Raw genomic sequence first — 12247 nt, forward strand, 5'->3', positions numbered from 1 at the left:
TCACAGTGTGTGAATGATAACATTTGACAATAATTTGTTTCCTTTAAAGTGTTATGGCAGAGCGCCCCACCAAGAGTACACATCAAGGACAGTAATTGCTTGTTGGTTTATTTTCTTTGTTTCTCATTTTGCTCTCTAGCATCAACAAAACAAACTGAACAAAAAGTCTGGGAAAGTAAAGCATCTTATTTTCCTACTTGAAATGATAAGCTACTGTTTACATTTCAAACTGGACTTTAAAGACGCTATGATGAAGGCACATGGGTTTTGGCTGGAAAATGTCATGTCAACAATGACAGAATATGACAAACAGTAATGCCCTTCATCAACAGTGAGCTCAACATTATTTACCAAACTACAGTGTGGTCCAAATGTTTGATCTTGAATGGCTGTGTTTTTATTTTGCAGAAGGACAGTGTGCGTATGGATATTAGGTATATGAGAACCTATATAATCACAAAAGACAGTCGTGCAACTGTATTTGACAGAAGGGAAGAAGAATAGTTTTGCTTTGTAAATACATTTCTGGTCATTCCAGGTTTAAATGTGTTCTCTTCTAATCTGAGAAAACACATTTTGTGTCTGCAATTGGAAGAAAAAAACAACAACCACAATATCCATATATAAATGTTGGACGATTGCAGCTGATTTTTATTACGACCTGGCAAAATACAAACAAGTTGAGTGTGTGGTTTAAAGGTAGTCCAGGAATGTCTTTGTCACATGGTAATGTGGAAGCAATTTCCTCATCTGATAAGGAGTACTGAACCCTTATTTGAAACAGAAAGTTGATAATGCTGCTAATATGCAGCAAAGGTTTTCAATCATAAAGAATAAAAAAGAAGAGAATCTCACTAACATCTGTTATGTTGCAACAAACACAAAAGCCCCAGAGGGATGATTCTTATGAATGGCTCCGACTGCTTACCGCAGCACATCACCAGAGTTTCAAATTTCCGTTTGATGGCTCCTCAGACTGTGCATCGCACTGTATATGAAAAACCACATGAACACACAGTTTCTTTTTTTTATTTATTGCTAACACTGTTCCTATTGCACGAGCACAAAGAATACGTCCATTGAAAAAGCGACGTGCAGACTGCTCTTCACTGGCTGCAGACACAGAATATCATCAAGAGTGTGAAAACATATTAAAAAAATATAAAGACCATACGAATGCAGGGGTCATTTTGTCATTCTGAAAAAAAGTAACAGTCTCACCTATATCCGACAAAGACATTTCATGTTAGTGTCCTGCACCAAAGAAATATCAACAAAAAATGAAGAGGACTAAATGTGTCGTTACATATTTCAGCTTATCAAGAGTCTCTATAATTAAAATTCACATTCTTTTTCAGTAGTTTAAAATATTTACATACAAGCAAATACAATACGCTCACTTTATCACAAATCATTTTTCTTTTCCTTTTTTACATCTGTCTTTTTACATATTAGTACATGATTTTTACTTTAACTAATGAAATCACTTTTATAACATGTTCAAACTGGACAATCTATTTCCAAAGTACTGAACAAAAATCTCAGGATGGCCTTTGTAAAACTGTCCCAGCAGCCGTCTCTTTTCTTTGACGGAGAGCTTGGGGTTCTCGTGGACTGTCCGCAGTAAGGAGCAAAGCTCCTCTTTCGTGGTTTTCTGCGCATTTTCTGAATAGGCCCTCGCACTCAGTCTTTCGCAGTATGTGGATCCTGTGGTAAGGAGAGACAGTTCATATTCATTCATACTGTAGCAAGGGATTTCTATCAAAATGTTATTTTGCCACAGATACAAAAATTGAGATGAGGGAAAATGTGCAGACCTGTTATCGTATCTGGATCCTTCCCTTTTACAATATTCATTATTCTGTCGCTGACCATCTTGTGCAATGAAACAGGAATCTGATGGAAAAGAGAGAGAAAAAACCCCAACAACATTAAGACTCAATTTACTTTGATTTTAAAATCAAAATTGATATTAAGGGAATGATTTTGATTTCATAGTTTATGGCTGTGTGTGAGTCACACGCATTTGATTCATGAATTATCTTTCAAGTGATATCTGATGTCTGATGGGTTACAGGCCTGCCTCTGAGCAGCCGGTGTAAACTCAACCAGGAAGGAGGAAAAATTAGGGAACGCTCACTTTGAAAAGGTCACAGTGTTTATCCATCATGAACAGAACCATCAAGTCCACCTTTCCTTTGGGGAGTCTCCTGCTGTAGACGATGGCACTTGAGAAAGACCGTTTCACCGCCATTCTGTTTTCAACCTGATGGAGAAATATTATAATATTATAATATATATATATATATAAAAAAATATAAATATATATATATATATATATATATATATATATATATATATATATATATATATATATATATATATATATATATATATATATATAATTATTATTATATATTTTATTATATTAAATATATAATGTTATATAATACAAAAAAATCTAACACAACGCATTTACAGAGAGCACACGACATGCACACGCGGACTCACCTCTTTGTGCAGCCTGACCTCCTGTACATTGGCTGCGGCGGCCATGAATCTCAGGAGTCTGCGAAGCTCCTCCCTGCTGCGAGAGCTCTGCAGCTTCAGGCTCAGCTGCAGGGCCTCCAGAGCTTGCTCCTGCTTTCCGTTCACTGGCAACAGACCGAAGAATGAATGCGCTGAACTCATAATGGCACGGGCAGCAACATACTGTACATGAAAATGTATATGAAGCCTGCCTGCGTGCTTCATCATAAAAGCCTGAGAACAACACGACACCAGCTCCTCTCCCTTCTCTTACCAAGTAACTCGGAGATGCCGGAGTGAATGTCGAAAACGTGGTTGCTGAGCAGTGGGTGTTGTTGCGCGTGTCCGTAATGCTGAGCCAGGATCTCATAAAGCAGCCTCTTGCACTGGAGCAGGTCGTTCGCGCAGCTGGCCAAACCTCGGCTGACCTCAACCACCAGCTCGTCGGGCAGGAACTCGAGACAGTCCACCGCCCCCGACATCCACTCATCAGCCCTGACAGAGAGAGACATACAGTGAGACAGGGAAGAGTCTTGAGAGCTACAGAGATACAAGGAGGGTCAGATGAGCCCTCGATATTTAGTGATTTAGAGAACTTGAGAGAACTCGACTGCTTCCAGTCTCAGTTCAATTGTTTTGTGTTCATGTTCGTTACATGCAGTGTTATCAGTGGTAAAAGACACATTTCATTGTGACTATTTGCTTGGGCAGAGGGGGCAACACCACAATATAAAAATAGTGCAAATAAAGTCTTGTATTAGCAATAAAATGTGCTGTCAAATTCAAAATTCAACTTACACACAGCGCAAAATGGCTACTGTCCGTTTTATATGGCTATATAGTTATTAGATCATTATTATCACAGGGTAACAATACATCACATTTTATAAACAGATAATGTGGTTTTTTTGCACGTAACATTTTTATCTTTCTTGTAAGCAGGGGCGTTGCAACAGGGTGGGCAAAGCTGAGAGGGGGGCCGCCCCCAAAAACAGCTGATTACGATGGCTCACAGCAATGGGGGTTTTGTGAGAACACCCTTAAATTCTATGATTGGCTAAATACAAGAGACTGCAAAGACACTATGGTAAAAAAAAAAACAACAACCCTAAACAGAACCCCAGCTTTGATGTGGGGGCCCCAAAGTCGCTTGAAACACGCCTGCCTGTAAGAAGTAACTATACCCACACCTACATAAAGAGGCAAATCTGTGCCTAACAGATTAGTGTTTTTCTCTCAACACATGTGTACACACTATTTCATCTTGTCATTATCAGTTTCTTTGTGAAGCAGCTGGAAAAGTATTTTTTTTTTACAAGAACGAAGCCCTGACAGATCATAGCAATAGGGATCACGTTTGAGGACGTACTGTGCTTCACTGAAGGCCTTGAGGACCTCTCGATCCAGATAGCTTGACGTATACAACAGGTCCGGGTCGCTGTCCACGGCGTGCAGGGGAGGCCGACATGTGTCCTTGCCCTCCAACAAGTTCTCAAGCAGGGGCAGCTCCACCAGCTGCAGCAGCCTGAACACCGCCTGCTGGTGCCACACCTCGTCCACGACTGTGAAGAGCACAGAGTTAAATGTCACGCGGGCACACAGATACGCAGACACAAAGTGCGACCAGGTGTTTACTGCCGCATGTGATCTTCACCCTGCGTCCCGGCCGACGTTGAACCACTTACGCGCTTGAGAGAGGCCGAGGTTGACCATCTGCGGGGTGATGGAGCTCAGGTTGAGGTTTCCCAGCACGTCCTCCAGTGATTTGTCTGTTTTCACGGGCGAGTGGGTGGAGTAGCTCAGCGGCTCTTGTCTGACGAGTCACAAAATGACGGCAATCAGTGAGAAATTGGAGACACAGACAAAAGGCCAAATGTTGTCTACTGTGATTCAGTCACAGTTTGCTGCAGTTTTCTGATTACAGGCCCTTCACGTCAAGCTGACGAAATGAATGCTCAATTTCCAGCTTGAAACTATTGCTGATTTAACATTACATAAGACATGTGGATTGTTATGGGGGTTTTTTCTGTTTACAATGCATTATTCCCTTGGCCCAATGCTGCAGAATAACAGAAGCCTCATTTAAACCGTTTGAGCACATGGCTCCTCCGAGTCTTTCATGTCCCATTAGCGACATCTGACTTTCTCTGGTCCAGTCTGGTGCTGTCACTCGAACAACACGCGTCAGATCAAAAGGGAACAAACAGAAGGTGCTGGCCATGTGTTCGCGCCTCATCTGTAACGCGTCCTGCCTCTCTGTTCGCTACGTGCTCGTCGCCTCCTCCCACCTACTTCATTTGCTGGCCTCAAAGAAAAGGGGGAATGGCCCCGGGTTTTGAAGGAAATAGTCTGACTGCTTGTGAGTAGTTTGTTAAATACCATTGTCATGGTCTAAACGGCAAATAAAGAAATAAAAAAAACAGTTCAAAAATCCAATACAACACATTGTTGTATCCGCCTGTAACACAAATACAAGATGTCACACTTGAGTTTCGCTACAGCAAATAAGCGATTAATTGGCGAACGTCAGAGGCGCTCTGCACAAATAGTTAGTGGGGCACTAACTTCGTATTGACTGTATGACATGAGAACTACTTGTTTTCAGACATGAGTCTGGACAACTCCACAGAATTGCATCCGGACATTCGGAGTTTGACCGAACAGACACGAGAAGTACCTCTAATTCAACTCTAACCCAAAAGAACCCAGATGGAATATGTTGGATCAAGTCTGTTTCACCTTCATTCCAATATTACATATTGATTTTGCAACTTGAGTTGATATTTGAGCTGAAAACTGTCCCACTGGTAATGAGGGGGTTACTGGAAATGAAAAGACATCACTACACGATGGCAGCTCAACAGTCTCGTGTCATGCCTCGCTGGTTTTCAGAGGCTCCCGATCCCAAACCCGTGCTGGAATTGGGATCAGCTCGGGCTATCAGCGGGAAGGAGAACAAAGGGGATCAAAAATGAGATCTGGAGATGTTGTCACGCGAGTCTGTACCTCTCACGTGACGGACTGTAGCTGTTCTTGTTCCTGTTGGTGCCCGGCGAGTCATAGCCGCTCTCGATGGTGCTGGTGGAGTGAGAGTAGGCGTCGGTCAGCGGCGACGAGGAGACGGTCGTCGGGCTCAGGAACCTGTACAGACTGCAGCTGCTGTCCTCGAATGTCGCTGGCTTCTTTTCCTTCCCAAACACTTTAATGCCCACCGGCTCAAACACCCTGGAGTCCATCAGGGCCTGACACAGACGGACGGCCTTGTAGCGGGGCACCGCTTCATCGCCAAAGAAACGGTTCAGGGTGATGTGAGCCAACACCACGTCTACGGCCTCTGAGCCCAGGAAGCAGTCGGGGTACGACTTGAGGTTGTGGCGCCGGCGCTTGACCTCCACACTCGTGTGGAGGTTGGAGATGATGCTGCTCCAGATATAGGTGGCCCGGAAAGGCTTCCCAGCCATGCCTTGTCCTGATGGAGGAGGAGAAGAGAGAATCAGTGGATGGGAAAAAGAAAGGGAGGAGGTTGGAAAGTGACAATTCACAAGATGCACAATTTAATTGCCGCAGAGGTTCCAACTAACGGGACAGGAGAACCTTGACTGTAAGGATTATTTGACTAATCAATTAGTCAATCAACAGAAAGTGAATCAAAGACAATGCATTGTATATTCTTTAATCACTTAAATTATTTAAAAAAAAAAAACAAAGGCCCGACATTTGCTCGTTAGAGGTTTTCAAATGCTTTTCTGTGGGTTTAATGTCTGGATTTAAAAATAAATACATTTGTGTTTGTGAGGTGAAAAAAGCAATTTGAAGACAAAACTGTGATAGAGTAAGCCATTAGTCAGTTAAGATAAATAATCACATTTCATAAGTTGGAAAAGCAGCAAGAAAAAAACCATTAAACTTTCATACATGTTCACACAAATAACTCAACACGTATCCTCTTGGTGACCCACTTGTTCTTTCACAATCGACTATCTCAGCTTTTGTCTATTGTCTGAGCACTTTCTCACAGCCTACAGAGAATTCTTCTTTCTGTCTTTAAAAAAACAACGCACGTTCCCCGTCCTCTGTGTAATGTCACATACTTACAGTCTGATTTCATCGAATGTATGTGGGTGTAACGGCCAAAGGTCCTGGATCGTGATCGCTCCCCTGACATGGGGGTGGTCGCCGAGCCCAAATCCTCTTTTGAGGGTTGCTTGTGTACAGCATTGGAAAGCTTACATTTAACTTAATTAACATGATTAACACTTAAGACCCAAATACTGCCGTCTGTGAATTCAGCGGCAGAGGGAGTAATGTTGGCCGACGAGTGTGATCATTATATGCATTTGTGGATGGAGAAACTAACATCCTTGTATGGAATCAGGAGCAACTGGCCGTGGTTGTAGATTTCTGTAGATTTGAATGCCAAAGAATCTATACAACCAAATCAAGTTGCTCCTAATTCAATGTCTGTTGATGACAATGACCTGGAAGAATGAGAATCTCCACAGACAATCCTTGCATAGTATATTGTCTGTTGAAAACGTGAGAGGTCGAGGGTGTGACTGTACCACCGAAGTTAAAAGGTTCAGCAATGTTCAAAAGCTCTCCGGCTAAATGATTATGTGGACAGCATGTCATGTCGTGTTTAAATATCCCACAATCAGAACTGTGTCATTAGTTGACATGACAATAGAGAAGAGTTCAGAGAATTGACCAAGAAAGCCAGACACAGAGTTGCACAGTCAGCCAGTGAAGGTCTAAGACCTGATTTTCTTGTGCGGTCTTTCTACGCCGCCTGCAACACCCAGACACACAAGGAAACAGAGACAATGATCGTATTGTGAGCCTCCTCTCACAAGAGATATCCTGATGTGTTCCTGTTACATTTTCCACTGGCGGCCTGCGCTGCTGCCAATACAGTGCACACGGTCCGTGCAATCAAACACTGATGACGTGCCCGACGCAATTTCCCAACACATTTCATCCGCCCATCAGTGTCTTTATTGATGTAAAATGATTCGTAACGTTCACCACAAGCCAGACCCATGACAGAAAGCAGAGATTAGCCCAGCGAGACGTTACTGTGGCTTTCATCTCACGACAGGGGGCATTTAAAAAGCCTGTGGAGCAAATGCTAGGAAGGGGATCTGAGAGAGATTCACTGGGGCCGGGGGCCATAAATCAGGCTCTGACAGCAGCAGCCAGGCTCCGTGTTAGGATAACACAACATGACAAATACAATTACTGACCCATCTGCAAAAAAAGTGTGACAACAAACCACCCGGGGGGGCACGACAGCTCCGAACATATGTTTGCCCACTCGTCTTCGAAACCCCAACAGCTCACTGGGACAAAAAAGAAGGTGTGCGCTAGATATCTTCATGGCGATCTGCTGATTAATGAGATACGTCCGAGTCAAACTGTGTGTCCCTCTGGGGGAGAAAAATTGTCCTGAAGTGGGAATTTGCATATCAGGGAGGAACGACAGAGGCCAGCAGTTGTTCAAGGGAAGACACATTACAGCTGTTTGCATGAATAATAATGAGAAATAGAACGGACGGCTGATGACACAACTCTTGCTTTATGAAACGTGAATTGGAAAAAGGATCTTTAAAATAAATGTCCATATCATGCAAATGTAAGACAATATAGTCATTTTAAACTCACTAGTTATGCAGAGGAATGATACAGGCTACTATTTGATCGATTAGTGGAGAGGAAAAAAAAACTCCTTTAGAATGAAATCCTTCATTGAGGAGTTATAGGACGGGACCATCTGGAGAGTCCCATCAGGGGTCCAGGATTACCAGTCACACAATAAATCCGGATCTGATCAATATCCATTAATGCTCGTTGAAAAGGGGATTTCTTTTTCTTTTCAAGTGTGTGTGTGTGTGTGTGGGGGGGGGGGGGGGACCCGGCCCGGCCCTGCCACCTCTCGTTGCTTGCGCCGGGCTGAGATGTGAGGCCGGTTTCCACAGCTGACGCCAGGCTCCCTCGCAGATATGTCGAGCACATGGGCGCAGAGGGGCCTGTTGTGCGCGTCCACCAGGACAACAGTGCGCAGGGTGTTTGCACACATCAGTGTGGGTAAATAACCGCAGAGGGAGCAGCGCAGTTCTACACCAGGGGATACCCCCCCCCCACACACACACACACCTGTGAACACGGTGCTCTCCACTCCATGAGCACATGCATCTCGATTCTTCATTTTTCAAACTGGGATGATGACGCAGTGACAGCGCGCCGTCGGACCAATGGCAGCCGGTCGTTGACAGCCCGCGGCGGCGGATCGCTTCATTCCTCCAACACGCCGAGCCTGGTGAGATCCACCGTCCGAGTGTGCACAGGCTGAAAGTGGAGGGACCATTGGCCCGTGTGGACTCGAACCCTCACACCCTGTGCAGGTGTTCTGTTTGTTACCGCATGCGGGCCAGTGCGCACACTTATTCTGTTCCACCTGTTGGATCATGAACACTGCTCCGCCCGGTCTGCGGTGTGCGCAATGGGTGCCAACGAGCCCAATGCTCTCTCTTTATTCGTGGATTATCGGCCCATGACCGACCCACAAAGCAGTCAATGATTTCTTACATGACAATGTAATAATATCAAGTGTGGCTCGTGTTTTTCATATACTTTGAACAACTTGTCAACGTGCCGAGAAGATTACAAATCTGACCAAAGTAAACAAGGTGAGATAAACTCCGAGAGGATTAGAACCAGCGTCCACTTTTCAGCAGAATAGAATAAATGAATCGACTCGTTCGATTACTCGACCACAGTTTCTACAACAAACAGCCTGTCCCAGCCTGTCCCAGACACACGGAGTGCGCATCGTTTCACTTCTCCTTCCAACTGGTCCGATCACCCACACAAACACACCTCCCCAGCAGCCAGCAGCTATTAAATGTGTGTTACCTGGTGTTCGGTGCATGAAGACGTCCTCCGGTGTCGGTGCAGACCAGTCCGGTGCCACACACACACACACACACACACACACACACACACACACACACACATTCAGACCTCGTCCATGCTCTTCAAGTCACAACGTGACGCACGCAACTAACTCAGCAGTCAGCCCCGAAACCGTCCCCGCCCACTCTCATACATTATTCATGTCCATCACATGGCCGCGTAATGTCTGCATTACCCGGACAATGAGCCTCCCACTGCTTCCCCGGGTTAACAAAAGGCGCACAAACTCTCGTTTTATTTGACATTGACACACTGAAACTTTATTTGAAGATTGATGTGCTGTGCTTGAGGAACCATGGTGTAACCCAAGCATGGTTTCACAGCAGATGGCTCAAATTATTGGATCTTGATCACAGGAAGTCCTATGAGATTCTTTTTCATCCCATAGTGAATATTAATATAGGAGAATAATAATAATAATAATCTCATTGGTCATAAACATCTACTGATCAAGTAAAAATACTTTCAGTTTTGAGGGGGGAAAAGGAAAGGAAATCCAGGAAACAACCTTTAATTCAGTCACACCCTGTAACCACAGTGTACTGTAGGTAAATCAGATAAGGACCATAAGTGTTTCACAAGGGGAAGAAAAGAGAAGAGAAGAGAAGAGTTTGGAATGGTTGGGGGTAAACCTCTCCTCTGTCCCGTTTGACGTCACATGCCTGCAGGTGCCTCAGGTGTCAGAAGTGGCCCTGATGCCATTATTCCACCACATCAGGGATCCTCATCTGAACACTCTCAAGTCAGCTATCATAAACAAACATGTCACCTCCCCACCCACCAGACGTACACAGTAACAGTGCAGTAGAGCTGCAGCACAGGGACAGATTTCATGGACTCATGGAACCCGGTGCCTCCTTTCTCCAAGGTGTAATCCGACGATGGAAAAGCAGCAAGCGGACACTGGAAACCCAATGATGGCCCCTCGCTGAAGGGGAGACTGAAAGTAAGACAGGTATTATGTTCATGAGGCCCAAGCACGCAACAGGTGAGGCGTGGAACTGGGACAAACCGGTTGGTTTGCAGTCCTATGCAGCTCTCCTGTGTAGAAAAATGCTCTTTCCCACCAGGTGAAGTAAAAAAATGTGTGAGCGATGACGAAGACGTAGAGAGAAGTGTGTAGTCATTATAGGTCACACAGCCGTTTGATGAAACACAAACTGTTTGATCAAATAAAAGAAAATGTCTTCCCTTGTCCCTCGTGCTGTCATGCTGCTCTTGAGCCAGACAGGTTTCTCTAAGGCACTGGTTCCCAGACAAGGAGTCAAAAAACAGCCTTGGTGAGGATTGTGACATGATTCCCATGAATCAAATATATATTAAAAATAGCACATTGTTACAAAAGATTTAAAAAAATAAAATAAAACCATGAACTAAAAACATCATCAGCCTTATGATTTTGTTTTTGTCCACACGTGCCCTGAGGCGATGATGACAGATAAGCAAAAGCATCAGTTGCAGCAGCACGTAGGTGACTTGTTTGGGTTTTTTTGTGCAAACTAGCTCAAAACAGCACCCACTATATGTTTCAACCACCCATCGTCATACAGGGGGTCTTAGTGGGGGTTTTTTGGAGGTCAGGGGCTGTAAACTTTGGGAACGAAACAAAGTTCCGTAAACTCTGACAAAACAGCACATCTGCATTTTTTGACGTTCAATGTGCTCATCATAAGAAACACTACTCAGCCCATATAAACAGGGTGAGATGTCAAATTTGCATTATGTACTTTATTAGGTGGGTAGGTACTCTATTTAGATGCTAATGTTGCATTATGGGAAATGTAGAAATGTAATGGTTGGCCCCCATCACATCTCGGCATCTGGTCCACCAAGTTGAGTATTCTTTTCTCAATCTGTCCATCGGTTTTATGAACGTGTTCAATTTCTAGAGTAGCCCTTTAAGAACATAAAACAGAGACACACATGGTTATGGAGTCGCGACACTGACTATGAACTGCAAATGTCCATGGTTTGAGTCTGGCCAGGGACCTTGGATGCATCTGTATTCTGGTGTTATCTACTGTAATAAAGATGCATTAAACCACAAATGATAATTTAGAAAAAGGTTCTTGTTGCTTTGATCCGAAAGGTTTGGATTAAACCTGTCTGGCGAAACTAAGGTTCAATGAGACAGAAGTGAAATACTGATAGTCCAAAACCAACCAAAATAAGCACAATAAAACTATAGAAAATTAGAATTTTCAACTTGTTTGAATCCACTCCACGCTTTACTTTCAACTCTGCACAAAAGCACTCAACATTTTCATCAAAAGTAAGAAAAAGAAAAAGAAGCATCAAGGTCAAAAATCTGAGCTCACCGAAAGTTGTAGGAGAACTAAAGTATGAGTTTCTGCTGATATAGATTACGTTTTTAATATTTAATCAGTTATCACACCCTCACATAACCAAGGAAAGGAACGCCACGCCTTCCTCCTAAATAAGAGGTTACTCTGGGCCTTTCGAGTTTCAGTTACAGTGAGAGGCCTTGGGTCGAAGATGGAACTGGTTTTACAACTCTTCAAACGGAGACGTCGCAGTCAGACGTGCTGGTATTTTGTAAACTGGTGAAAAAGCTGAAGCTGTAGTTTTAGTGTCACAGGCGTTGCACCAACACAGAAAAAAGAGGGAGAGAGAAGGGGTGGGGGGGGGGGGGGGGGGGGGGGCGCACTCTGGTTAATACAATCAGAAATCCTAGTCCACAAGGTCAAAGCAATATTTACTCTAGATTTGCAAGGAAAGTCGCTGC

At 43.9% G+C, this 12247-nt stretch overlaps 1 protein-coding gene across 1 annotated transcript; it reads right to left on the minus strand.

The window, feature by feature from the left end:
- Positions 1-1014: 1014 nt before the first annotated feature.
- On the minus strand, positions 1015-9594 carry depdc7a (DEP domain containing 7, paralog a). Its single transcript, XM_035629239.2, has 9 exons — positions 9442-9594; positions 5536-5998; positions 4215-4342; positions 3899-4091; positions 2804-3024; positions 2512-2654; positions 2141-2266; positions 1818-1896; positions 1015-1707 (listed from the first exon to the last, which is right to left on the minus strand). Exons 1-9 carry the CDS (start codon positions 9455-9457, stop codon positions 1490-1492), a joined length of 1587 nt encoding a protein of 528 aa, XP_035485132.1. The 5' UTR covers positions 9458-9594; the 3' UTR covers positions 1015-1489.
- Between the last annotated feature and the right edge of the window lie 2653 nt (positions 9595-12247).

The sequence above is a fragment of the Scophthalmus maximus genome, chromosome 4 (assembly GCF_022379125.1).
Source record: "Scophthalmus maximus strain ysfricsl-2021 chromosome 4, ASM2237912v1, whole genome shotgun sequence".
In the NCBI taxonomy this organism is placed as follows: Eukaryota; Metazoa; Chordata; class Actinopteri; order Pleuronectiformes; family Scophthalmidae; genus Scophthalmus; species Scophthalmus maximus.

Excerpts from the sequence above, each read along its gene's own strand:
- depdc7a (XM_035629239.2), bottom strand. Across the intron at positions 1,897-2,140 it reads AACACTGTGACCTTTTCAAA|ATTCCTGTTTCATTGCACAA; the intron begins GTGAGCGTTCCC and ends CTTTTCCATCAG. Across the intron at positions 1,708-1,817 it reads GGATCCAGATACGATAACAG|GATCCACATACTGCGAAAGA; the intron begins GTCTGCACATTT and ends TCCTTACCACAG.